Source organism: Somniosus microcephalus, chromosome 21 (genome assembly GCF_052327205.1).
Source record: "Somniosus microcephalus isolate GS21.2 chromosome 21, FLI_Smic_1.0, whole genome shotgun sequence".
Lineage (NCBI taxonomy): Eukaryota > Metazoa > Chordata > Chondrichthyes > Squaliformes > Somniosidae > Somniosus > Somniosus microcephalus.
The window spans coordinates 16,820,951-16,846,303 of record NC_141007.1 but is presented as its reverse complement, the minus strand read 5'-3'; the positions used below and the strand labels follow the sequence as shown (position 1 = coordinate 16,846,303).

The 25,353-nt window shown below is 54.4% G+C and overlaps 1 protein-coding gene across 2 annotated transcripts; it reads left to right on the top strand.

Moving 5' to 3' along the window:
• Positions 1-1,413: 1,413 nt before the first annotated feature.
• mif4gdb (MIF4G domain containing b) lies at positions 1,414-24,510 on the top strand. Of its 2 annotated transcripts, none has more exons than XM_085963268.1 (6): positions 1,414-1,524; positions 11,554-11,678; positions 12,335-12,444; positions 14,942-15,097; positions 19,635-19,727; positions 23,130-24,510. In XM_085963268.1, exons 2-6 carry the CDS (start codon positions 11,597-11,599, stop codon positions 23,355-23,357), a joined length of 669 nt encoding a protein of 222 aa, XP_085819394.1. In that variant the 5' UTR covers positions 1,414-1,524; positions 11,554-11,596; the 3' UTR covers positions 23,358-24,510. The 2 variants fall into 2 exon arrangements, with proteins under 2 accessions (XP_085819394.1, XP_085819393.1); XM_085963267.1 differs by lacking the exon at positions 1,414-1,524 and adding an exon at positions 1,547-1,821.
• The last annotated feature ends 843 nt before the right edge of the window (positions 24,511-25,353 follow it).

Below are 25,353 nucleotides of genomic sequence, written 5' to 3'. Positions count from 1 at the left end.
TTGCGCTGTTGCAGGCCCCTCCCCCTTAACAGTGGGAGCAAGGCCTGCAGTACCACAGCGTGCCATGCCGCGGCGTATGGTGCTGCGGCACATAGCGCTGCGATATTCAGTTTCAGCGCCCTAAGAGGGACGCGGAGTGTCTCGAGCCGCGCCCCGTCTCCCTCTAGGGGCAATGAAACTGAATTTGCGGCAATCGCTAATGCGGCGATCGCGGCGCAAATTCCAGCGCACAAGCGAACTTTGCGCCGCTTGGGCGCCTCAGGCCAATTTCTAGGCCATAGAATATTACAGCACAGGAGGCCATTCGGACCATCGTGCCTGTGCCGGCTCTTTGAAAGAGTTATCCAATTAGTCCCACTCCCCTGCTCGCCCCCATAGCCCTGTAATTGTTTTCTTTTCAAGTGTTTATCCAGTTCACTTTTGAAAGTTACTCTTGAATCTGCTCCCACCCCCCTTTCAGGCAGCGCATTCCAGACCATCATAACTCGCTGAGTAAAATTATTTCTCCTCATGTTCCCTCTGGTTCTTTTGTCAATTATCTTAAATCTGTGTCCTCTGGTTACCGACCCATCTGCCACTGGAAACAGTTGCTCCTTATTTACTCTTTCAAAACCCTTCATGATTTTAAACATCTCTATTAAATCTCCCCTTAACCTTCTCTGCTCCAAGGAGAACGACTCCAGCTTCTCTAGTCCCTCTACATAACTGAAGTCCCTCATCCCTGGAAGCATTCTGGTAAATCTCCTCTGCACAAGGGTGCAAAGAAATTATAAATTGTTGGGACAAGGTATTATAATTTTTTTTTAAGTCACAAATACTTTTCTATACCGTGGAACTCATCTTAGTGAGGATCAGAAACAAAAGTTTTTCTAGGTTTTGCATGTGACTGGGATGAGCCCCTGCGCCGTGACCATTGACATTTACAAAGAACTACATAGAATGTACAGCACCGAAACAGGCCATTCGGCCCAACTGGCCTGTGTTTATCCTCCACACGAGCCTCCTCCCACCCCTACCAGCATAGCCTGCTATTCCCTCCTCCCTCATGTGTTTAAATAGCCTCCCCTTAAATGCATCGATACTATTCACCTCAACCACTCCCTGTGGTAGCGAGTTCCACATTCTCACCTCTCTGGGGAAAGAAATTTCTCCTGAATTCCCTATTGGGTTTATTAGTGACTATCTTATATTTATGGCCCCTAATTTTGCTCTTCCCCACAAGTGGAAACCTCTTCTCCACGTCTACCCTAGCAAACGTTTTCATAACTTTAAAGACCTCTATCAGGTCACCCCTCAGCCTTCTCTTTTCTACAGTCATATGCTTAAGATGACAGCTCCAATATCAAAAAAAGCCCCCTCCCCCATCATCTGAAAAGGCTTCTCTTGGCCGGGGTCTTGCTGGGGGTGTCTATTGCCGGGAAATTGCAGGGCTGGGTGGTTTGAAAGCAACGAGTGAAGTTTGGGACTGGAGACAAAGCGAGAGAGAGAGAGAGAGAGAGAGAGAGAGAGAGCAGAGGGAGGCTGGTGAGTTTCCACGTGTAAGGAAATGACGAGGAGGAAGCAGTGTGCGAGCTGGGGCTGGGGCTGGTGGTGATGGTGGAGGGATTCTTGCATTTGCCGAGTCTCGGGCACTGAGCACCCGGAGCCCGAGCCTCTCGCCGCCCAGCGATGCCCATCCCGCACCTGCACTCGATGCTGGAGTTTGTCCCGTTCCTGCTCCTGATCCTCCTGGTGCTGACCCTGCTCCTGATCTTCCTTTACACCCAGCAGCCCGACTCGGACTCCAAGAAGATCTGATCCCGGTCCCGGAGCCGCCGCCAGGTGAGTGCCGCAGGCGGTGTCAGTTTCCGGGGCTTCCTCCCCCGCCCGCCCGGTCCACCGCCTCGTCCAGGTGGTCAACAGGGCCGACCGGCCGGCACTGGCTGCTGGGGCCCGGGCTCCATGGCCATGGGCAGCTCTCCCGCTACCCCGGCCCAGTGGCTCGCTTTTCGGGGTTAAGGCAAAGCGGCGAGCGTTGGCAGGCAATTCGGCCGCGGGAGGCATCACAGCCAAGATCCTGATCCTGTCTAATGTGTACTCACACTAACATTCACTCTCACACTAACATTCACACTCTCACACACGCACTCTCACACTAACATTCACACTCACACACGCACTCTCACACTAACATTCACACACGCACTCGCACACTAACATTCACACACGCACTCTCACACTAACATTCACACTCTCACACGCACTCTCACACTAACATTCACACTCACACACGCACTCTCACACTAACATTCACACACACACGTACTCTCACACTAACATTCACATACTCACACACTCACTAACGTTCACACACGCACTCTCACACTAACATTCACATACTCACACTAACATTCACACTCATTCATTCACACTCACACTCTCACACTCATTCTCTCTCGCACTCACGCACTCGCACTCACTCGCACTCACACACACTCTCGCACACACACACTCTCGCACTCTAACACACACTCTCTCTCAAACCTAACACACATTCCCTCACACACACTCACTTTCTCACTCATACACACTTATTCTCTCTTACTCTCACACTCACTCGCTTGCTAATATGCACACTTTACAACAGGGGTCACTGGCCAGTGACCAGGAACAGGTTGGGCTGGAGATTCTCATCCCCCATCTCCCCCTCATCTGGGGACACTAGTGAGGCACCACAGGTGTAGAAAAACTACATTTCATAAACTATTTTAAAAGTTGTTATGTGAGTAATTCACAGCTGGCAAAGATTTAAGAGAGGCCCAACAGCCAGTGTTGGAGGGTAGATTCCCAGTCCCATTGCAGCCAGAGTCTGTCTCTCCAGTCGAGTGTGAGCTTTACAGGATGGTTCTGGAGCTTTACTCACACCCAGAGCCCTTCACCTGAGACCCACATTACCATTCACTGGCCATGCCACCCCGACTCAGTGGCAGCTCTCTCACCTCTGAGTCAGAAGCTGGCGGGTTCAAGCCTGCTCTAAAGACTTGAGCATCTAATCCAGGCCGACACTTCAGTGCAGTACTGAGGGAGCGCTGCACTGTCGAAGGGTCAGTACTGAGGGAGCGCTGCACTGGCAGAGAGGCAGTACTGAGGGAGCGCTGCACTGTCGGAGGGGCAGTACTGAGGGAGTGCTGCATTGTTGGAGGGGCAGTACTGAGGGAGCGCTGCACTGGCAGAGAGGCAGTACTGAGGGAGTGCTGCACTGTCGGAGGGTCAGTACTGAGGGAGCGCTGCACTGTCGAAGGGTCAGTACTGAGGGAGCGCTGCACTGGCAGAGAGGCAGTACTGAGGGAGCGCTGCACTGGCAGAGAGGCAGTACTGAGGGAGCGCTGCACTGTCGGAGGGTCAGTACTGAGGGAGCGCTGCACTGTCGAAGGGTCAGTACTGAGGGAGCGCTGCACTGGCAGAGAGGCAGTACTGAGGGAGCGCTGCACTGGCAGAGAGGCAGTACTGAGGGAGCGCTGCACTGTCGGAGGGTCAGTACTGAGGGAACGCTGCACTGTCGAAGGGTCAGTACTGAGGGAGCGCTGCACTGGCAGAGAGGCAGTACTGAGGGAGCGCTGCACTGGCAGAGAGGCAGTACTGAGGGAGCGCTGCACTGGCAGAGGGGCAGTACTGAGGGAGTGCTGCACTGGCAGAGAGGCAGTACTGAGGGAGCGCTGCACTGGCAGAGAGGCAGTACTGAGGGAGCGCTGCACTGTCGGAGGGGCAGTACTGAGGGAGCGCTGCACTGTCGGAGGGGCAGTACTGAGGGAGCGCTGCACTGGCAGAGAGGCAGTACTGAGGGAGTGCTGGTCTTTCGAAGGGGCAGTACTGAGGGAGCGCTGCACTGTCGGAGGGGCAGTACTGAGGGAGCGCTGCACTGGCAGAGAGGCAGTACTGAGGGAGCGCTGCACTGGCAGAGAGGCAGTACTGAGGGAGCGCTGCACTGGCAGAGAAGCAGTACTGAGGGAGCGCTGCACTGTCGGAGGGGCAGTACTGAGGGAGCGCTGCACTGGCAGAGAAGCAGTACTGAGGGAGCGCTGCACTGTCGGTGGGGCAGTACTGAGGGAGCGCTGCACTGGCAGAGAAGCAGTACTGAGGGAGCGCTGCACTGTCGGAGGGGCAGTACTGAGGGAGCGCTGCACTGGCAGAGAGGCAGTACTGAGGGAGTGCTGGTCTTTCGAAGGGGCAGTACTGAGGGAGCGCTGCACTGTCGGAGGGGCAGTACTGAGGGAGCGCTGCACTGGCGGAGAGGCAGTACTGAGGGAGTGCTGGTCTTTCGAAGGGGGCACCCCTGAGGGCGTGAAAGGCACTATTTAATTCCAGTTCTTTCTTTCTATGTGTCAATGAGGCAGTTAGACGATTAGTCCAACTTCGCTATCTGATTTTCACACTCGTTGATCAAACTTTGAAAGCTGCTGTTTGGCTGGATATCTAACAGCAGGCCCCGTGCCTCTGTGGCTAGACGGTAGACACACTGTCTGGTGGTGTACTGAAATCCAGGGGCTCCAAGTGTGATTCCTGAGTTTTCTCCCTTCCTTTCTCCCCCTCCCTCCTGAAGCTGTTTACACCTGTTGCTGTATTGATACACAGACTTCACTCCTCCTCTGGTACCTCATTCATGAGGCAGCCTTTGTTACCTCTAGACTTGACTATTCCAACACACTCCGGGCTGGCCTCCCACATTCTACCCTACATAAACTTGAGGTCATCCAAAACTCGGTGGCCCGTGTCCTAACTCGCACCAAGTCCCGTTCGCCCATCACCCCTGTGCTCACTGACCTACATTGGCTCCTGGTTAAGCAGCGCCTCGATTTCAAAATTCTCATCCTTGTTTTCAAATCCCTCCATGGCCTCGCCCCTCCCTATCTCTGTAACCTCCTCCAGCCCCACAACCCCCCCAAGATCGCTGCGCTCCGCTTGATCATCCCTGAATTTAATCGCTCCACCATTGGCGGCTGTGCCTTTAGCTGTCTAGGCCCTAAGCTCTGGAACTCCCTCCCTAAACCTCACCGCCTCTTTCCTCCTTAAATCCTACCTCTTTGACCAAGTTTTTGGTCATCTCCCCTAATTTCTCCTTATGCGGCTCGGTGTCAAATGTTGTTTTATGACGCTCCTGTGACGCGCCTTGGGACGTTTTACTACATTAAAGGCGCTATATAAATGTAAGTTGGTGTTGAGTGAGTGCGGACAAGCTTGGTTGGCCAAGCCCTATTCTGCCCCTCGGCCCGATGTCCCCACACACTCGTTTTCCAGCTGGGGTAATTGCTGGATAGTGAGCGGGAACTGGGATCCTCCTGGCTCACTTTCTGCGGAGGGGAGGGGCCTGAGGCTGTTGCTTAGCGACGCTGGGATCCTCCTGGCTCACTCTCTGCGGAGGGAAGGGGCTGAGGCTGTTGCTTAGCGACGCCTCGATTGACGAGCTACATAGACCAGGAGTCAAATGTGGGTCCTTCCTGCTCGCTGTGCTTCAATTACTCACTAGCTAAACCTCGGTGGGGGCAGCCTGCGCTGAGTTGGCTGATCTCAGTCAGCACAGCTAGTCTCGGTGCCCAGCACCCAGGGAGGGCAAAAACCAGCCGGGCTTCCCGTTCCTCCAGTGCCCGCCAGTGCCTCCTTTTGGTGCAGACGTCGTGCGAGAATGGGATCCGGCTAAAGCATCTCAGGATGTCCCAAAGCACTTTACAGCCAATGAAGTACTTTTTGAAATGTAGTCACTGTTGTAATGTAGGAAATACGGCAGCCAATTTGTGCACAAAAAGATCCCACAAACGGCAGTCTGATAATGACCAGATAATCTGTTTTTAGAGTGGTGTTGGTTGGCCAGGACACTGGAGAGAACTCCCTTCCTCTTCTTCGAAATAGTGGCAACGGGATCATTTACGTCTAACAGAGTGCAGACAGGGCCTCAGTTTAACATCTCATCCGAAAGATGGCACCTACGACAGTGCAGCACTCCCTCAGCACTGCACTGGGAGTGTCAGCCTGGATTTTGTGCTCAAGTCTCTGGAGTGGGACTTGAACCCACAACCTTCTGGACCCAGAGGTGAGGGTGCTGCCCACTGAGCCACGGCTGACACCAGGTGAGAATGGGATCGCGCTCTGGTGCCTCCCAAGGTCAAATAGCCCACTGATATTCGCTGCTGGGGTTCACCCAAGTAGGATGGCAACTTGGCTGAGATATCGGGAAGACGGCCAGAGCCTGTGGAACCCGCACCCCAGTACGAGTCAGCACCTACAGGAGAGGAGCGGAAAGATAGAGAGACGCAACACTTTTCAACATTTTCATTTGTTCCCTGTTTATCTAAAATTCCCAGTGGCTGAGTTTGACCTTTGTCGAGCTCCATCGAACAGGAACGGATGAATTAAACCCTTGGCCTTCAGCAGACAAAGGCAGTGTGGAATTGCGATCCTCCTGATCCCCACTCAGTGCCGCCAGCCACAGCCAAGCGCATTGCTGAGCTGGCAGACTGTGGCAGGCCCATTGTGTGCAAAGTGGGCGGGCTTTCAGACTGGGGCCCTGTTGCCTCCTTCCCCTGGCCGGGCACAGGACGCTCCCTGCTTCTCTGGAGACCAGTAAGGAGGCTGACCCGCAGAGGAGCTGTGGAAATCCAGATCATCAGCCCTTTACATACTGGCAGACTTTGACAGTGGATGCTGGTAACTCCGGAGGCGGTGGGTCGGGGCAGGGGAGAGGGGCAGGTGGGTCGGGGCAGGGCAGGTGGGCGGGGGCGGTGGGTCGGGAAGGGGAGAGGGGCAGGTGGGTCGGGGCAGGGCAGGTGGGCGGGGGCGGGGGAGGTGGGTCGGGAAGGGGAGAGGGGCAGGTGGGTCGGGGCAGGGGAGAGGGGCAGGTGGGTCGGGGCAGGGGAGAGGGGCAGGTGGGTCAGGGCAGGTGGGCGGGGGCGGGGGAGGTGGGTCGGGAAGGGGAGAGGGGCAGGTGGGTCGGGGCAGGGGAGAGGGGCAGGTGGGTCGGGGCGGGGCAGGTGGGTCGGGGCAGGGGAGGTGGGGCGGGGACGGGGGAGGTGGGTCGGGGTGGGGGCGGGGCAGGTGGGTCGGGGCGGGGCAGGTGGGTTGGAACAGGGGAGGTGGGTCGGGATAGGGGGCGGTGGATTGGGGGCAAATTTGGGACGGGGGCGGTAAAAATAATCATGTCCTTTAGGGAAGGAAATCTGCTGTCCTTACCCAGTCTGGCCTATATGTGACTCCAGCCCCACAGCAATGTGGTTGACTCTGAACTGCCCTCTGAAGTAGCCCATCAGGTTGCTACAAGAAGGCCCACCACCACCTCAGGGCTACTAGGGATGGGTAAGAAATGCCGGCTTTGCCAGCGACGCCCACATCCCGAGAATGAATAAACAAAAATATAGATACAAAGAAAAACGGTGAATCCAAAATATGCAACAGACCCTTCAGCATCAGACCGAGCAAGTACAGGGTTAACCTTTCACCCCGAGACCTTGCAGCAGAATCGGTTCAGGGAGATCGGGCGTAATGATGGTTTCTGGACGCACCGGAAACTTTAACCAGACCCTGCTCTTTGTCGACACTGAGCGGGCGGCTGTGTATTTGCTGTTTTTACTGTGTGTGAGGGTGCTGGGATAGTTAGCTGTGCAGTGGGAGTATTACTGGGCCCTTGGGATGTGTTCGGTCAGGTCCAGCACAGGTTAGAGACAGAGTTGGCCCAGTGAGGGCCTGTTTATCAAAGCACATCAATGCTACACTGCTTCTAATAGCATGCGCACCCTCAGCTCTGCCTCTCCCCCTCCTGTATCCATCACCATCTCTGCCCCTCCCCCTCCTGTATCCATCACCATCTCTGCCCCTCCCCCTCCTGTGTCCATCACCATCTCTGCACCCCCCCTCCTGTATCCATCACCATCTCTGCCCCTCCCCCTCCTGTGTCCATCACCATCTCTGCACCCCCCCTCCTGTATCCATCACCATCTCTGGCCCCCCTCCTGTGTCCATCACCATCTCTGCACCCCCCCTCCTGTATCCATCACCATCTCTGGCCCCCCTCCTGTATCCATCACCATCTCTGCACCCCCCCTCCTGTATCCATCACCATCTCTGGCCCCCCTCCTGTATCCATCACCATCTCTGGGCCCCCCTCCTGTATCCATCACCATCTCTGGCCCCCCTCCTGTATCCATCACCATCTCTGGGCCCCCTCCTGTGTCCATCACCATCTCTGCCCCTCCCCCTCCTGTGTCCATCACCATCTCTGCACCCCCCCCTCCTGTGTCCATCACCATCTCTGGCCCCCCTCCTGTATCCATCACCATCTCTGCCCCCCCTCCTGTATCCATCACCATCTCTGCACCCCCCCCTCCTGTGTCCATCACCATCTCTGCCCCCCCTCCTGTGTCCATCACCATCTCTGCACCCCCCCTCCTGTGTCCATCACCATCTCTGCACCCCCCCCCTCCTGTATCCATCACCATCTCTGGCCCCCCTCCTGTATCCATCACCATCTCTGCCCCCCCTCCTGTGTCCATCACCATCTCTGCCCCCCCTCCTGTGTCCATCACCATCTCTGCCCCTCCCCCTCCTGTGTCCATCACCATCTCTGCACCCCCCCCCTCCTGTATCCATCACCATCTCTGCCCCCCCTCCTGTATCCATCACCATCTCTGCCCCCCCTCCTGTATCCATCACCATCTCTGCCCCCCCTCCTGTATCCATCACCATCTCTGCCCCCCCTCCTGTATCCATCACCATCTCTGGCCCCCCTCCTGTATCCATCACCATCTCTGCCCCCCCTCCTGTATCCATCACCATCTCTGCCCCCCCTCCTGTATCCATCACCATCTCTGCCCCCCCTCCTGTATCCATCACCATCTCTGCCCCCCCCTCCTGTATCCATCACCATCTTTGCCCCCCCTCCTGTATCCATCACCATCTCTGGGCCCCCTTCCTGTGTCCATCACCATCTCTGGCCCCCCTCCTGTGTCCATCACCATCTCTGGGCCCCCTTCCTGTGTCCATCACCATCTCTGCCCCCCCTCCTGTATCCATCACCATCTCTGGGCCCCCCTCCTGTATCCATCACCATCTCTGCCCCCCCTCCTGTATCCATCACCATCTCTGGGCCCCCCTCCTGTATCCATCACCATCTCTGGGCCCCCCTCCTGTATCCATCACCATCTCTGGGCCCCCCTCCTGTATCCATCACCATCTCTGGCCCCCCTCCTGTATCCATCACCATCTCTGCCCCCCCTCCTGTGTCCATCACCATCTCTGCCCCCCCTCCTGTATCCATCACCATCTCTGTCCCCCCTCCTGTATCCATCACCATCTCTGGCCCCCCTCCTGTATCCATCACCATCTCTGCCCCCCCTCCTGTATCCATCACCATCTCTGTCCCCCCTCCTGTATCCATCACCATCTCTGGCCCCCCTCCTGTATCCATCACCATCTCTGCCCCCCCTCCTGTATCCATCACCATCTCTGTCCCCCCTCCTGTATCCATCACCATCTCTGGGCCCCTTCCTGTATCCATCACCATCTCTGCACACCCCCCCCCCCCCCCCCCACTGTATCCTTTCCCTTCCCGAGTTTTGCAATTTCCTGGTTTGCCTTCGGCGTTTATTCTGAATGTCTCCTGGTGTTTCCTGCTTTCTGGCCGGTCGGTTGAAATGTGGATGTCATTTTCTTTGCTAGCGGCCCCGCCTATCCCAGCACGCACTGTGCATTAATTGTTAAAACTGAACTGCGACCTGGCCCGGTTCCCCTCCCTCTCCACGTGGCCCACTACGGATTTGGCTGAGCACAGAATCAGACTTGTTCAGGTGCCGCTTGCAGTCGAATAGCCCGTTGACACTCCCTTGATTAGGTTGACACATGAAGAGTGGTGGCTTGGGTGAGCTGGCGGAGTGTTCCTGGTGCCCGTGGAGCCGGTAATCTGGTGAAGCAGGTTGCAGCGAGGGCAGCGGGTGGTGCTGTGGGCTGGACACTGGCCTTCACCTGGGGCCTGTGCTGAAATCCAGTCAGACCGATAGAAGCAAAGTATCTTCTCTCCCGAGTCTGCAGCGCCGGTGTAGAGCGGCTTCAGTCCGACTTGTAGAGGGCATGGACCCACAGCATGGAACTACTCCTGACTTGGCACCAATCAGCAACCTCACTCACACAGCCCACAGGATGCGTGGCAAATTGAGAAAAGTCACATTCCTGAAGTTACGCAGTGTAGAGGGAGCTTTACTCTGTATCTAACCCGTGCTGTACCTGCCCTGGGAGTGTTTGATGGGACAGTGTAGAAGGAGCTTTACTCTGTATCTAACCCGTGCTGTACCTGCCCTGGGAGTGTTTGATGGGACAGTGTAGAGGGAGCTTTACTCTGTATCTAACCCGTACTGTACCTGCCCTGGGAGTGTTTGATGGGGACAGTGTAGAGGGAGCTTTACTCTGTATCTAACCCGTGCTGTACCTGCCCTGGGAGTGTTTGATGGAACAGTGTAGAGGGAGCTTTACTCTGTATCTAACCCGTGCTGTACCTGCCCTGGGAGTGTTTGATGGGACAGTGTAGAGGGAGCTTTACTCTGTATCTAACCCGTACTGTACCTGCCCTGGGAGTGTTTGATGGGGACAGTGTAGAGGGAGCTTTACTCTGTATCTAACCCGTGCTGTACCTGCCCTGGGAGTGTTTGATGGAACAGTGTAGAGGGAGCTTTACTCTGTATCTAACCCGTACTGTACCTGCCCTGGGAGTGTTTGATGGGACAGTGTAGAGGAAGCTTTACTCTGTATCTAACCCGTGCTGTACCTGCCCTGGGAGTGTTTGATGGGACAGTGTAGAGGGAGCTTTACTCTGTATCTAACCCGTGCTGTACCTGCCCTGGGAGTGTTTGATGGGACAGTGTAGAGGGAGCTTTACTCTGTATCTAACCCGTGCTGTACCTGCCCTGGGAGTGCTTGAAGGGACAGTGTAGAGGGAGCTTTACTCTGTATCTAACCCGTGCTGTACCTGCCCTGGGAGTGTTTGATGGGGCAGTGTAGAGGGAGCTTTACTCTGTATCTAACCCGTGCTGTACCTGCCCTGGGAGTGTTTGATGGGACAGTGTAGAGGGAGCTTTACTCTGTATCTAACCCGTGCTGTACCTGCCCTGGGAGTGTTTGATGGGGCAGTGTAGAGGGAGCTTTACTCTGTATCTAACCCGTGCTGTACCTGCCCTGGGAGTGTTTGATGGGACAGTGTAGAAGAAGCTTTACTCTGTATCTAACCCGTGCTGTACCTGCCCTGGGAGTGTTTGATGGGACAGTGTAGAGGGAGCTTTACTCTGTATCTAACCCGTGCTGTACCTGCCCTGCGAATGTTTGATGGGACAGTGGGTGGTTGAGTTGGAAAGTGTCCTATCCCCAGCTCTAATGTCCCTCAGTCTGTCGAGCACAAGTAAACCAGAGCAACGAGAGCGGGAATGATTGTCCCGTGGTGTGTCCAGTTGTCCTGAGTTGGACTGTCGCTGTCTGCCTCCCTGTTGCTGTCTGGCTGCCTGTCGCTGACGTCTGCCCACTGACCTGCTCATCCTTCCTCCCCAGTCTGTCTCTGAAGTGTCTGCACGCATGACCTGCAGCAACAGCCATGGAAAATTCAGCCAAGGACGATTACAAGATCCAGTCGTTCGATGCGGAGACGCAACAACTGCTGAAAACGGCGCTGAAAGGTCAGTGAGCGAATCGGCTGGAATTCTCCAATTCTCGTGTCGGGGAAGCACTTCTTCACAGAGAGTGCTGGAAATCTGGAACTCTCGTCCCCCAAGAGGTTGTTGAGGCCGGGAGTGGGGTCAATTGAAAATTTCAGAACTGAGATTGTCGATTTTTATTGGGTAAGTATTACAAGGGTTACGGAACCAAAAAGGGTAAATGGAGTTAAGACACAGATCAGCCATAATCTAACTGAATGGAGGCACAGGCTCGAGGGGCTGAATGGCCTCCTTCTGTGCCTAGATAAAACTTTTAAAAGGGAATTGGATATGTACTCGAAAAGAAAGAAATTTGCGGGGCTGTGGGGAAAGAGCAGGGGGCATGGGACTAATTGGAGAGCTCGTTCAAAGAGCCGGCACAGGCACAATGGGCCGAATGGACTCCTCCTGTGCTGTCTCATTCTAAGACTGGAGTAAATCTCAGATAATAATCGACAGGCCTGAGCTGTCGGGTGCCCCACTGGGAAAGGCCGGGCTCCGAGTGGAAAGGACGGGGCTGCTCTTGTGCGCCTCCCAGTGTCTGAATGAAGAGTGTCGCTGGAGGGAGGGTAAGCTCCGAGGTACGGAGGGCCGATGGGGGACGAGGCTTAAAAGTTTCTGCGATTCTCGTTTCACAGAACCTGCCTCGGTGGACCTGGAGAAAGTGGCCGCTGTGATAGTCGAGCAGTCCATGAAGGACCTGGTGTTCAGTAAAGAAGCCGGGCGTATTTGCTACACCATCGTACAGGTACGGTGCAGAGACCTCGGACTGAGCGTATGGACACCCATCCCCCACACTTACTGCACGGGGCTCGCAGAGTCAGAAATCGGCATCGAGTCGGGAGACACTCCTAGAAATATATCGACGGCCCAATATGGAAACGGGCTATTCGGCCCAACCAGCCCATGTTGCATTTACTCACCACACGAACAAATAGCTCGAATCACCTTTACCTGCTCTGTTCCCATATCCCTTTGGATGAGACGTTAAACCGAGGCCCCGTCTGCTCTCTCAGGTGGATGTAAAAGATCCCACGGCCACTATTTCAAAGAAGAGCAGGGGGAGTTCTCCCCGGTGTCCTGGCCAATATTTATCCCTCAACATAACAAAAAAACAGATGATCTGGTCATTATCACATTGCTGTTAGTGGGAGCTTGCTGTGCGCAAATTAGCTGCTGCGTTTCCTACAACAGTGACCACACTCGAACGGTACTTCATTGGCTGTAAAGCGCTTTGGGACGTCCTGAGGTTGTGAAAGATGCTGTACAAAGGCATGTCTCTCTCCCATTCTTTCTCTCCTTTCTTCTTTTCTCGCCTTCTCTCCTCTCTATTTCTTTCTCTTTCTCTGTCACTCTCTCTTCATTCTCTTCCTCTCTTTCACGCTCGCGCCCCCCTCCCTCGCGCCCCCCTCCCTCGCGCGCCCCCCTCCCTCTTTCTCTTTTCCTTCATCCACCTCTCCAAACTAATCTTGAATGTTGACGCAGTTTCTACCTCACCCACTAACCCTGGCAGTGAATTCTACAGCCTCACGCCTATGTGTGTGAAGAAGTTTCTCCTGCCCTCTGTTCTAAATCTCTGACATTTAACCTTATATCCGTGGTCCCTCGTTCTAGGCCCCTCGACTACTGGACAGTCTGCTTCCATCCACCCTGTCCCATCCTTTCATAATTTTAAACACTTCTATCATATCGCCCTGTAATCTACGTTGTTCCAACAAAACATTGTTTTTCCAGTCTCACTTGTTGACACTGTGACCTATTGTGACTAAATTCAGCTCCTGTTTCCTCCCAAAACATTCATGGGCCTTCTCCGAGTGAAATTGCTCATTTCACGGCCAGTCACAGACAGTTTATTAATTATTGAGACTGCCCGACACTGCTTCATGCAGGAACCCTACACCCAGCAGGTAGACGGGAAGCGAGGTCCCATCAGTCCGTGCTGGGGTTTGGAGCCAGGTGCTGGAGGTGACGAGCCCCCTTTGTGTCTCTCGGCTGCTCTCCTGTCTTGTGTTTGCGTGGGGCAGAGACAGGGAGCTGGCTGGATTCTCCTCTGGGGGCCATGCAGTTGGTCTCCGTGACCCTGGGCTGGGGAGGGGGGAAGCCAGCCAGGGTTTCTGAGCCTCATTGCTATCCAGCCGCAGACCCCCCCACCACCCCCGCCCCACCCGCTGTAAATTGAGTGTCGAGTGATGCCACCTGAAGTCGAATAGCACAGGAATACCACGAGCTGCCGTGTTCCTGTAATGCCCTCTCCCCTGAACCTTAAACATTCCCTGGCTATAGTCAGGCTCCCTCTTCCAGTACAGGCCCTATCCCGGGCTCATACTCCCGGCTCCAGTACAGGCCCTATCCCAGGGTCAGGCTCCGTGCTCCAGTACAGGCCCTAACCCAGGGTCAGGCTCCCTCTTCCAGTACAGGCCCTATCCCAGGGTCAGGCTCCCTGCTCCAGTACAGGCCCTATCCCAGGGTCAGGCTCCCTGCTCCTGTACAGGCCCTATCCCAGGGTCAGGCTCCGTGCTCCAGTACAGGCCCTATCCCAGGGTCAGGCTCCGTGCTCCAGTACAGGCCCTATCCCAGGGTCAGGCTCCGTGCTCCAGTACAGGCCCTATCCCAGGGTCAGGCTCCCTGCTCCTGTACAGGCCCTATCCCAGGGTCAGGCTCCGTGCTCCAGTACAGGCCCTATCCCAGGGTCAGGCTCCGTGCTCCAGTACAGGCCCTATCCCAGGGTCAGGCTCCGTGCTCCAGTACAGGCCCTATCCCAGGGTCAGGCTCCGTGCTCCAGTACAGGCCCTATCCCAGGGTCAGGCTCCCTGCTCCAGTACAGGCCCTATCCCAGGGTCAGGCTCCGTGCTCCAGTACAGGCCCTATCCCAGGGTCAGGCTCCGTGCTCCAGTACAGTCCCTATCCCAGGGTCAGGCTCCCTGCTCCTGTACAGGCCCTATCCCAGGGTCAGGCTCCGTGCTCCAGTACAGGCCCTATCCCAGGGTCAGGCTCCGTGCTCCAGTACAGGCCCTATCCCAGGGTCAGGCTCCGTGCTCCAGTACAGGCCCTATCCCAGGGTCAGGCTCCGTGCTCCAGTACAGTCCCTATCCCAGGGTCAGGCTCCGTGCTCCAGTACAGGCCCTATCCCAGGGTCAGGCTCCGTGCTCCAGTACAGGCCCTATCCCAGGGTCAGGCTCCCTGCTCCAGTACAGGCCCTATCCCAGGGTCAGGCTCTTGTTCTGATTTTTCATTCCCGTTTCCAGGCTGAGAACAAGCAGAGTGGGAACAGCAACTTCCGGCGTAACATCCTGATCCGACTGCAGCAGGAATTCCTGGTGAAGGAGCAGGTCCGCGAGCGCTCTGTGAACGAATGGGTCTGTCTGGTCACCTTCATCTGCAACATCTTCGATTACCTGAAGGTGAGCGTCCCATCCCAAAACCGAGGGGCTTGGGCCATGGCCTGAGAGCTGCTCAATACAGCAACTAATAGTTCCCAGTAAGAACACTCACCCCACCCTCAGTATCGGACTCCCAGTAATAACACTCTCTCACATACCCCACCCTCAGTATCGGACTCCCAGTAATAACACTCTCTCACATACCCCACCCTCAGTATCTGACTCCCAGTAATAACACTCTCTCACATACCCCACCCTCAGTATCAGACTCCCAGTAATAACACACTCTCACATACCCCACCCTCAGTATCAGACTCCCAGTAATAACACACTCTCACATACCCCACCCTCAGTATCGGACTCCCAGTAATAACACTCTCTCACAGACCCCACCCTCAGTATCGGACTCCCAGTAATAACACTCTCTCACATACCCCACCCTCAGTATCAGACTCCCAGTAATAACACTCTCTCACATACCCCACCCTCAGTATCGGACTCCCAGTAATAACACTCTCTCACATACCCCACCCTCAATATCTGACTCCCAGTAATAACACTCTCTCACATACCCCACCCTCAATATCTGACTCCCAGTAATAACACTCTCTCACATACCCCACCCTCAGTATCGGACTCCCAGTAATAACACTCTCTCACATACCCCACCCTCAGTATCTGACTCCCAGTAATAACACTCTCTCACATACCCCACCCTCAGTATCAGACTCCCAGTAATAACACTCTCTCACATACCCCACCCTCAGTATCAGACTCCCAGTAATAACACTCTCTCACATACCCCACCCTCAGTATCGGACTCCCAGTAATAACACTCTCTCACATACCCCACCCTCAGTATCGGACTCCCAGTAATAACACTCTCACATACCCCACCCTCGGTATCGGACTCCCAGTAATAACACTCTCTCACATACCCCACCCTCAGTATCGGACTCCCAGTAATAACACTCTCTCACAGACCCCACCCTCAGTATCAGACTCCCAGTAATAACACACACTCACATACCCCACCCTCAGTATCAGACTCCCAGTAATAACACTCTCTCACATACCCCACCCTGAGTATCACTCCCAGTAATAACACTCTCTCACATACCCCACCCTCAGTATCAGACTCCCAGTAATAACACTCCCTCACAGACCCCACCCTCAGTATCAGACTCCCAGTAATAACACACTCTCACATACCCCACCCTCAGTATCGGACTCCCAGTAATAACACTCTCTCGCATACCCCACCCTCAGTATCGGACTCCCAGTAATAACACTCTCTCACATACCCCACCCTCAGTATCAGACTCCCAGTAATAACACTCTCTCACAGACCCCACCCTCAGTATCGGACTCCCAGTAATAACACTCTCTCACATACCCCACCCTCAGTATCGGACTCCCAGTAATAACACTCTCTCGCATACCCCACCCTCAGTATCGGACTCCCAGTAATAACACTCCCTCACAGACCCCACCCTCAGTATCAGACTCCCAGTAATAACACTCTCTCACATACCCCACCCTCAGTATCGGACTCCCAGTAATAACACTCTCTCACATACCCCACCTTCAGTATCAGACTCCCAGTAATAACACACTCTCACATACCCCACCCTCAGTATCGGACTCCCAGTAATAACACACTCTCACAGACCCCACCCTCAGTATCTGACTCGCAGTAATAACACTCTCTCACATACCCCACCCTCAGTATAACTCCCAGTAATAACTCTCTCACATACCCCACCCTCAGTATCAGACTCCCAGTAATAACACTCTCTCACATACCCCACCCTCAGTATCAGACTCCCAGTAATAACACACTCTCACATACCCCACCCTCAGTATCAGACTCCCAGTAATAACACTCCCTCACATACCCCACCCTCAGTATTAGACTCCCAGTAATAACACACTCTCACATACCCCACCCTCAGTATTAGACTCCCAGTAATAACACACTCTCACATACCCCACCCTCAGTATTAGACTCCCAGTAATAACACACTCTCACATACCCCACCCTCAGTATTAGACTCCCAGTAATAACACACTCTCACATACCCCACCCTCAGTATCAGACTCCCAGTAATAACACTCCCTCACATACCCCACCCTCAGTATCAGACTCCCAGTAATAACCCTCTCTCACATACCCCACCCTCAGTATTAGACTCCCAGTAATAACACTCTCTCACATACCCCACCCTCAGTATTAGACTCCCAGTAATAACACACTCTCACATACCCCACCCTCAGTATTAGACTCCCAGTAATAACACACTCTCACATACCCCACCCTCAGTATTAGACTCCCAGTAATAACACACTCTCACATACCCCACCCTCAGTATCGGACTCCCAGTAATAACACTCTCACACAGACCCCACCCTCAGTATCTGACTCCCAGTAATAACACACTCTCACATACCCCACCCTCAGTATCGGACTCCCAGTAATAACACACTCTCACAGACCCCACCCTCAGTATCTGACTCGCAGTAATAACACACTCTCACATACCCCACCCTCAGTATCGGACTCCCAGTAATAACACTCTCTCACATACCCCACCCTCAGTATCAGACTCCCAGTAATAACACACTCTCACATACCCCACCCTCAGTATCTGACTCGCAGTAATAACACACTCTCACATACCCCACCCTCAGTATCGGACTCCCAGTAATAACACTCTCTCACAGACCCCACCCTCAGTATCGGACTCCCAGTAATAACACACTCTCACAGACCCCACCCTCAGTATCAGACTCCCAGTAATAACACTCTCTCACATACCCCACCCTCAGTATTAGACTCCCAGTAATAACACTCTCACACAGACCCCACCCTCAGTATCAGACTCCCAGTAATAACACTCTCTCACATACCCCACCCTCAGTATTAGACTCCCAGTAATAACACTCTCACACAGACCCCACCCTCAGTATCAGACTCCCAGTAATAACACTCTCTCACATACCCCACCCTCAGTATCGGACTCCCAGTAATAACACTCTCTCACATACCCCACCCTCAGTATCGGACTCCCAGTAATAACACTCTCTCACATACCCCACCCTCAGTATAAGACTCTCAGTAATAACACTCTCTCACAGACCCCACCCTCAGTATCAGACTCCCAGTAATAACACTCTCTCACAGACCCCACCCTCAGTATCAGACTCCCAGTAATAACACTCTCTCTCATACCCCACCCTCAGTATTAGACTCCCAGTAATAACACACTCTCACATACCCCACCCTCAGTATCGGACTCCCAGTAATAACACACTCTCACACAGACCCCACCCTCAGTATCAGACTCCCAGTAATAACACTCTCACACAGACCCCACCCTCAGTATCAGACTCCCAGTAATAACACTCTCTCACATACCCCACCCTCAGTATCAGACTCCCAGTAATAACACTCTCTCACATACCCCACCCTCAATATCTGACTCCCAGTAATAACACTCTCTCACATACCCCACCCTCAGTATCAGACTCCCAGTAATAACACTCTCTCACATACCCCACCCTCAGTATCGGACTCCCAGTAATAACACTCTCTCACATACCCCACCCTCAGTATAAGACTCTCAGTAATAACACTCTCTCACATACCCCACCCTCAGTATAAGACTCTCAGTTAGAACACTCTGGTGCTGTCACTGGCAGTCGTTAGATTTGAACCAGTCGTATGAAAGGTTCGCCTGTGTGTGAAGATGAAATGGAGCAGATCGTAAGTATGCAGGGCTTTGATTTTAACATCCAGAGGTCGATGGGCCATCTTATTCTGACCAGGTGGTGACCTGGTGGTTTTAGCGGGAATCCCCCACAGGCCCCTGGAGCTGCCGGCTCCAGAGTGACAGCAGGAGCGATGTGGGAGCCCATTACCTGCCTGCCTTTGCTCTGGTCTGTGTTGGTGTGTGCCTGGTGGGCTTGAGGATTGCCAGGGTCTGATGGGCAGGCGAGAAACCAGCCTGGACCCTGAAACCGAATTCATTGTCTGACATCTCCTCCTGTTGCTCGTTCGCTCGCTCTCCGTTTATAATGACTGCGCCCCTGTGAAGCACCTTGGGGCGTTTTTCTTCATCGAGGGCGCTATATATATGCAGGTTGTTGCTGAGTGTTAGACTGTTGCTGTGCTCACCTCCTCCCAGGAGGGGACGGTAGCCTGCTTGCCGATGGCGGCGTAGTAACCTGAGGCTAGTCACTCGGTGCACCCGCTGGTGCTTGCCCGCCGTCTCGGGTGGACGACAGACTGGCACAGCAAGAGGCACAAGCATTGGGCAACGTGCTGTGCCAGGAGTCCCCCCACCGAGGTGATCATCGGATGGCGCACGTGTTAGCTGCCATTTGCCCACCGTCTCCTGGCCCAGCCTGAGCGCGCGCCCGGGTGGATCATTGCTGCCGGATTCAGAGCGGAGCTGGGGGCGCAGGGTGGATCTGCCGGGGGCGCAGGGTGGATCTGCCGGGGGCGCAGGGTGGATCTGCCGCAGGCCTGAGGGCTCACAGCTGTTTTATGTTTCAGGTGAATAACATGCCCATGATGGCGCTGGTTAACCCCGTGTACGACTGCTTGATGCGTCTCGCCCAGCCTGACTCGCTGCAGAACGAAGAGGAGGTGAGGAAGGAAACGTGTTGAAATACGCTGGGCCCTGTTTCTCTCTCTCTGTCTGTCTGGAGATGGTCTGATCCCACCACTTCCATTTTTCTCCCCTTTTTTTCTTCTTTACCCCTCCTAGATCTCTCTCCCTTGTCGTCATGCCTCATTTCATTTCTCCCCTCCTATTTCATACTCTCCTCCTCAAATCCCTACCCCAACCCTTCAGCGCTCCCGACCTTCCTACTCTCCTGCCGCTGTCCCAGGCTTGACTCCCTCTTAGATAAGCCTACAGCTTCCCTCTGTGCCTCTCGTCATTCTCCGAAGGGCCCATCGAGGCACTCGTCGCTGCCTCCGTACGAGCAGCAACCCCAGCTGCCCCATCCTACTCTCTCGCCGACCTTCCCACCCAGTGTGCCCGCTGGGGGCTAATCTTTCCTACCTCCTTCCCATCCTGCTCGCCCCTCCCAATGCTGACCCTTTGGACTCTGCCACTGGATCAGCTACTACTGCCCCTCTCCGCATCTCCCTCCTGAATGTCTGTTCACTTGTGAACAAGGCCCTTGCCATCCATGAGCTTATTGTGGATGATTGCACCGACATCATGGCCTTGATGGAAACCTGGCTGAGAGGCAACGACACCTTCTCCCTTAATGAAGCCTCCCCGCCTGGCTATACCGTCCACTACCTGCCCCGCTCAGACCGCCGTGGTGGCGGTGTGGCTCTCGTCACCAAATCACACCTTGGCCTGCCCCCTACTCCTCTGGGACCATCTCCTCCTTTGAGCATCTCACCTTGTTCCACCCCTCTCGCCTCTCATTTAAAATCCTCAATCTCTACCGCCCACCCAAGTACCATAAAATTTTTCTCACCGAGATATCTTCACCGCTTTCCTCCCTCAGCCTCTGCACCGAGCGACTTCTCATACTCGGTGATTTCAACTTCCAGCTCAGCTCATCATGTTCTCTCTCTCCTCTGCCCTCCTATCCTCCCTAAATCTCTCCCTCCATATAAACTCTCCTACCCATATTCACGGCCCCCTCCTCGACCTCGCCATCTCAGGTGGCCTCGCTACTGCCATCCTGTCAATCACAGTAAGGCCATCTCTGATCACTTCCTTGTATCGCTCTCCATCCACATCCCTCTTCCCCCTCCCAATCCTACTTCCTTCTGTGTCCGACCCTAGAATAAACTCTCTCCCAATTCACTGACAACTGCTCTTTCAAAATCCCAACGGTCTAGTCTTTGACCCTCCATTCACTATGACATTTCTGCAGCTACTGATCAGCTCAACCACACCCTCGCCTCCACCTTTGGTGCCCTAGTCCCCATTAAAACAATTACACTCTCTCTCACCCCGGCCAGTCCCTCTGGTACGGCCCTCATCGCCACTCCCTTAAGTCCATGGGACGCAAACAGGGACAACTGGTTTAGCCATTCATGGCCAGATCTGGCTGGATCACATAAAGCACTATCGGGTCCATCTCTCCTCGGCCAAAACTGCTCACTATTCCAGAATCATTCTGGAATGCAAAGATAACCCCAGGCTTCTTTTCTCTACTGCAAACTGTCTTCTTAAACCCCTTTCCCCTGACTCCTCCACCCTCACCTCCAACAACAAGATACACTGCAGCAACCCACCAAGGCTTCTTCGGCAGCACCTCCCAAACCTGCGACCTCTTCCACCTAGAAGGACAAGGGCAGCAGGCGCATGGGAACACCACCACCTCCAAGTTCCCCTCTGAGTCACACATCATCCTGACTTGGTAGTATATCGCCGATCCTTCATCGTCGCTGGGTCAAAATCCTGGAACTCCCTCCCTAACAGCACTGTGGGAGCACCTTCACCACACGGACTGCAGCGGTTCAAGGCGAAGGCGGCTCACCACCACCTTCTCGAGGGCAATTAGGGATGGGCAATAAATGCTGGCCTTGCCAGCGACGCCCACATCCCATAAATGAATTTTTTAAAAAGGAGCTCATGGAGTTCTTTGTCATCAAGATTGAGACCAATCGCTTCCCTCCTTTCCCTTAGCCCGCTGGGTCAAACTTCCTCCAAGGTTCCCCTCTGCCCTAGCCCTGAACTGAAATCTTTCTCCAGTTTCTCTTCTATCTCCCCTCATGCCCTCTCCGAGCTCGTCTTGTCCATGAGACCCACCTCCTGCTCCCTCGACCCTATTCTCACCAAACTGCTGACCACCCAACTTCCCTTCCTGGCCCCCATGTTCGCTGATATTGTTACTGGTTCTCTCTCCTCAGGTGCTGTCCCCCTCTCCCTTAAATCTGCCGTCATCACCCCTCTCAAACAAAACAATCCTTGACCCCTCCGTCCTTGCAAACTACCGCCCCATCTTCAAATTCCTGAACGTGCTGTCGCCTCCCAAATCCGTGCCCATCATTCCCGGAACTCCATGTTTGAATCCCCTCAATCAGGTTTCCGCCCCTGCCACAGTACTGAAATAACTCTTATCAAAATCACAAATGACATTCTATGTGGCTGTGACCGTGGTAAACTATCCCTCCTCATCCTTCACGACCTGTCTGCAGCCTTCGACACAGTTGACCACACCATCCTCCTCCACCGTCGTCCAGCTGGGTGGGACTGCACTCGCCTGGTTCCATTCTTATCTATCTAGTTGTAGCCAGAGGATCACCTGCAATGGCTTCTCTTCCTGTTCCTGCATCATTACCAAACTGTTCGCAACCTTGGTGTCATATTTGACCCAAAGATGAGCTACTGACCGCATCTGCACCATCACTAAGACCGCCTATTTCCACCTCTTTAACATCGCCCGTCTCCGCCCCTGCCTCAGCTCATCTGCTGCTGAAGCCTTCATCCATGCCTCTGTTACCTCTAGACTTGACTATTCCAACACACTCCTGGCTGGTCTCCCACATTCCACCCTACGTAAACTTGAGGTCATCCAAAACTCGGCTGCCCGTGTCCTAACTCGCACCAAGTCCCGTTCACCCATCACCCCTGTCCTCGCTGACCTACATTGGCTCCCGGTTAAGCAGTGTCTCGATTTCAAAATTCTCATCCTTGTTTTCAAATCCCTCCATGGCCTCGCCCCTTCCTATCTCTGTAACCTCCTCCAGCCCCACAACCCCCCGAGATATTGAGCATCCCTGATTATAATCGCTCCACCATTGGTGGCCATGCCGTCTGTTGCCTGGGCCCTACTCTGGAATTCCCTGCCTAAACCTCTCTACCTCTCTTTCCTCCTTTTAAGACACTCCTTAAAGCCGACCTCTTTGACCAAGCTTTTGGTCACCTGCCCTAATATCTCCTCATGTGGCTCGGTGTCAGTATTTGGTTGATAACGCTCCTGCGAAGCACCTTGGGACGTTTTGCTCTGTTCGAGGTGCTGTATATAAATATAAGTAGGTGTTTGATTACCTGAGCCCTGCGTCTGTCTCTAGGTGGACTGCCTGGTGTTGCAGTTGCACCGTATTGGGGAGCAGCTGCAGCGGATGAACACCCAGCGGATGGACGATCTCTTCTGCCAGCTGCGAGATGGTTTCCTGCTCCAGGACCGGCCCTCCTCCCTGTCCCGCCTGCTGCTGCTGGAGATCATCGAGTTCCGAGCCGGGGGCTGGAAGATGTCCGAGAATGCCCAGAAATATTACTACAGCGAGGTGGCGGACTGACGAGAGCTGGGGGGGGGATATTGGGGGAGGACCGAGAGAAAGACCGAGCCGGGTCTTTTCCGAAGGTGACATTTCGGCAAAGTGAAACATTGGGAAGATTTGAAAGTTGACTGATGTATCGGAGACTCACCAGCTGAGGGAGCTGACGGGCCAAGTTCCCGATCGTTGAAGATCTAACTCTTTATTTGATAACATTGGAGGTGAATATTGGGCTGGGCTTAGAACGGGCGGTCGAAGCGATTCCGCCCGGTTTGCGCTGTCACCCAAGGATGAATTTCTACCCTGAGGTTTGTTTTTAATAGATCTATTTCTCGAGAACTGACGCGACTCGCCCCCCCCTGCCCTTCCCCCACAGGATGAAGCGTGTCGTAGCCCCTCCTGTCCCTGGTGGCCCCCCCCCTTCCTCCCCATGCATGGCTGCTATGCCAGCTGACCATGGGCACTAATAAATAGCGTGCGGTGTTTGCACCTCGCCAGGTGCCAGCACCAACAGTGCCCGCTGTATCACTGCTCTAACACTGAGCAGCGGGGAGCTCACGGCTCTGTGCTGACCGGCCGATTGAAGTATCAGTCGGTAAATGCCCAGTTTAAGTGTGGGGTGGAGGGGGCGGGGGCGGGGGCAATCACTTTGTGCATGTGCGGAATAACCAGAGCTGTCAGACCAAGATATTCAAAGTGCTTCATCCCCCCCCCTCCCACCCATTGACCCCTTGCTCTGTCCCATTCCCCCTCCCATTGTCCCCTTGCCCCCTCCCATTGTCCCCTTGCCCCCTCCCATTGACCCCTTGCTCTGTCCCCTTGCCCCCTCCCATTGTCCCCTTGCCCCCTCCCATTGTCCCCTTGCCCCCTCCCATTGTCCCCTTGCCCCCTCCCATTGTCCCCTTGCCTGGTTTCGGGCTGGTTGCCAAGTGCTAACAGTAACCCAGGGCCCAGCAGCTGCTTTGTGCCAAGGAGTTGCCCTTGAGTGACACTGACTGGGGGGGAGTGTAGGCACAGGCTGTGATTGGCTGCCCCCCCCCCCCCCCCCATCGTCACTCAGAATGATTGACAGCCTCAGAGCTCAGGACAGCCCCCCCCGGGCTGATGCTGCTGGTGCTTAGCATTTGTTACAGTTGATCAGTTTTGTTGCAATAAAGGAGCTGGTTTGATTTTTGCACAAGGTTGTGACACCTTGTTATCCTTCATTAAACTGTCAAGAGGTTGAAGCCTGATCTGAGGAACATGGGAATGGGGGGAGGCCCTTCAGCCCCTCGAGCCTGCTCCACCTTTCCATTAGATGAGGGCTGATCTGCATCTTAACTCCATTTACCCACCTTTGCCCCATATCCCTTGGTATTCGTGCCGAACAAAAATCTGTCGATCTCAGTTTTGAAAACTCCAATTGACCCCCAGCATCCACAGCCCTTTGAGGAAGAGTTCGAGATTTCCGCTAGCCTTTGTGTGAAGAAGTGCTTCCTGACATCACCCCTGAACGGCCTGGCTCTAATTTGAAGGTTATGCCCCCTTGTTCTGGACTCCCCCCACCAGAGGAAATAGATTCTCTCTCTAGCCTATCAAATCCTTTAATCATCTTCAACACCTCAGTTAGATCACCTCTCGGGTGCTTTCGGTATATACATCTGGTACTAAGGGAGGCACCGCCTGTCCTAGACACAACTTACTTCCTCGGCCAAGTGGCATTCATCATTTGTGAGCCCAGAAGGTGAGTTTCTGCCAGCTATTCAACCATGGGGTGCATTGCCTCTCCTCCTTGTCCCCTCTTGTTGTTTGAGCTATTAGAATACAGCTCGGTCTCGGCAACTGGGGCTGGGCAGCCCGAACCCCAGCTCCGGGACACGGGCTCTGCATGTAACCTTTTTTTAGCCACTTCCCCCTCCCCCGCTCTCCCAGAGGCGCTGACTCCCGCTGGGTTCCGGTTCCAAAGGCACTGGCCGCCTTTCTGGCCCCTCGCCCAAAACACCCGTTCTTTGCGCCTGAGCCCAGAGAGGGCGAGCGC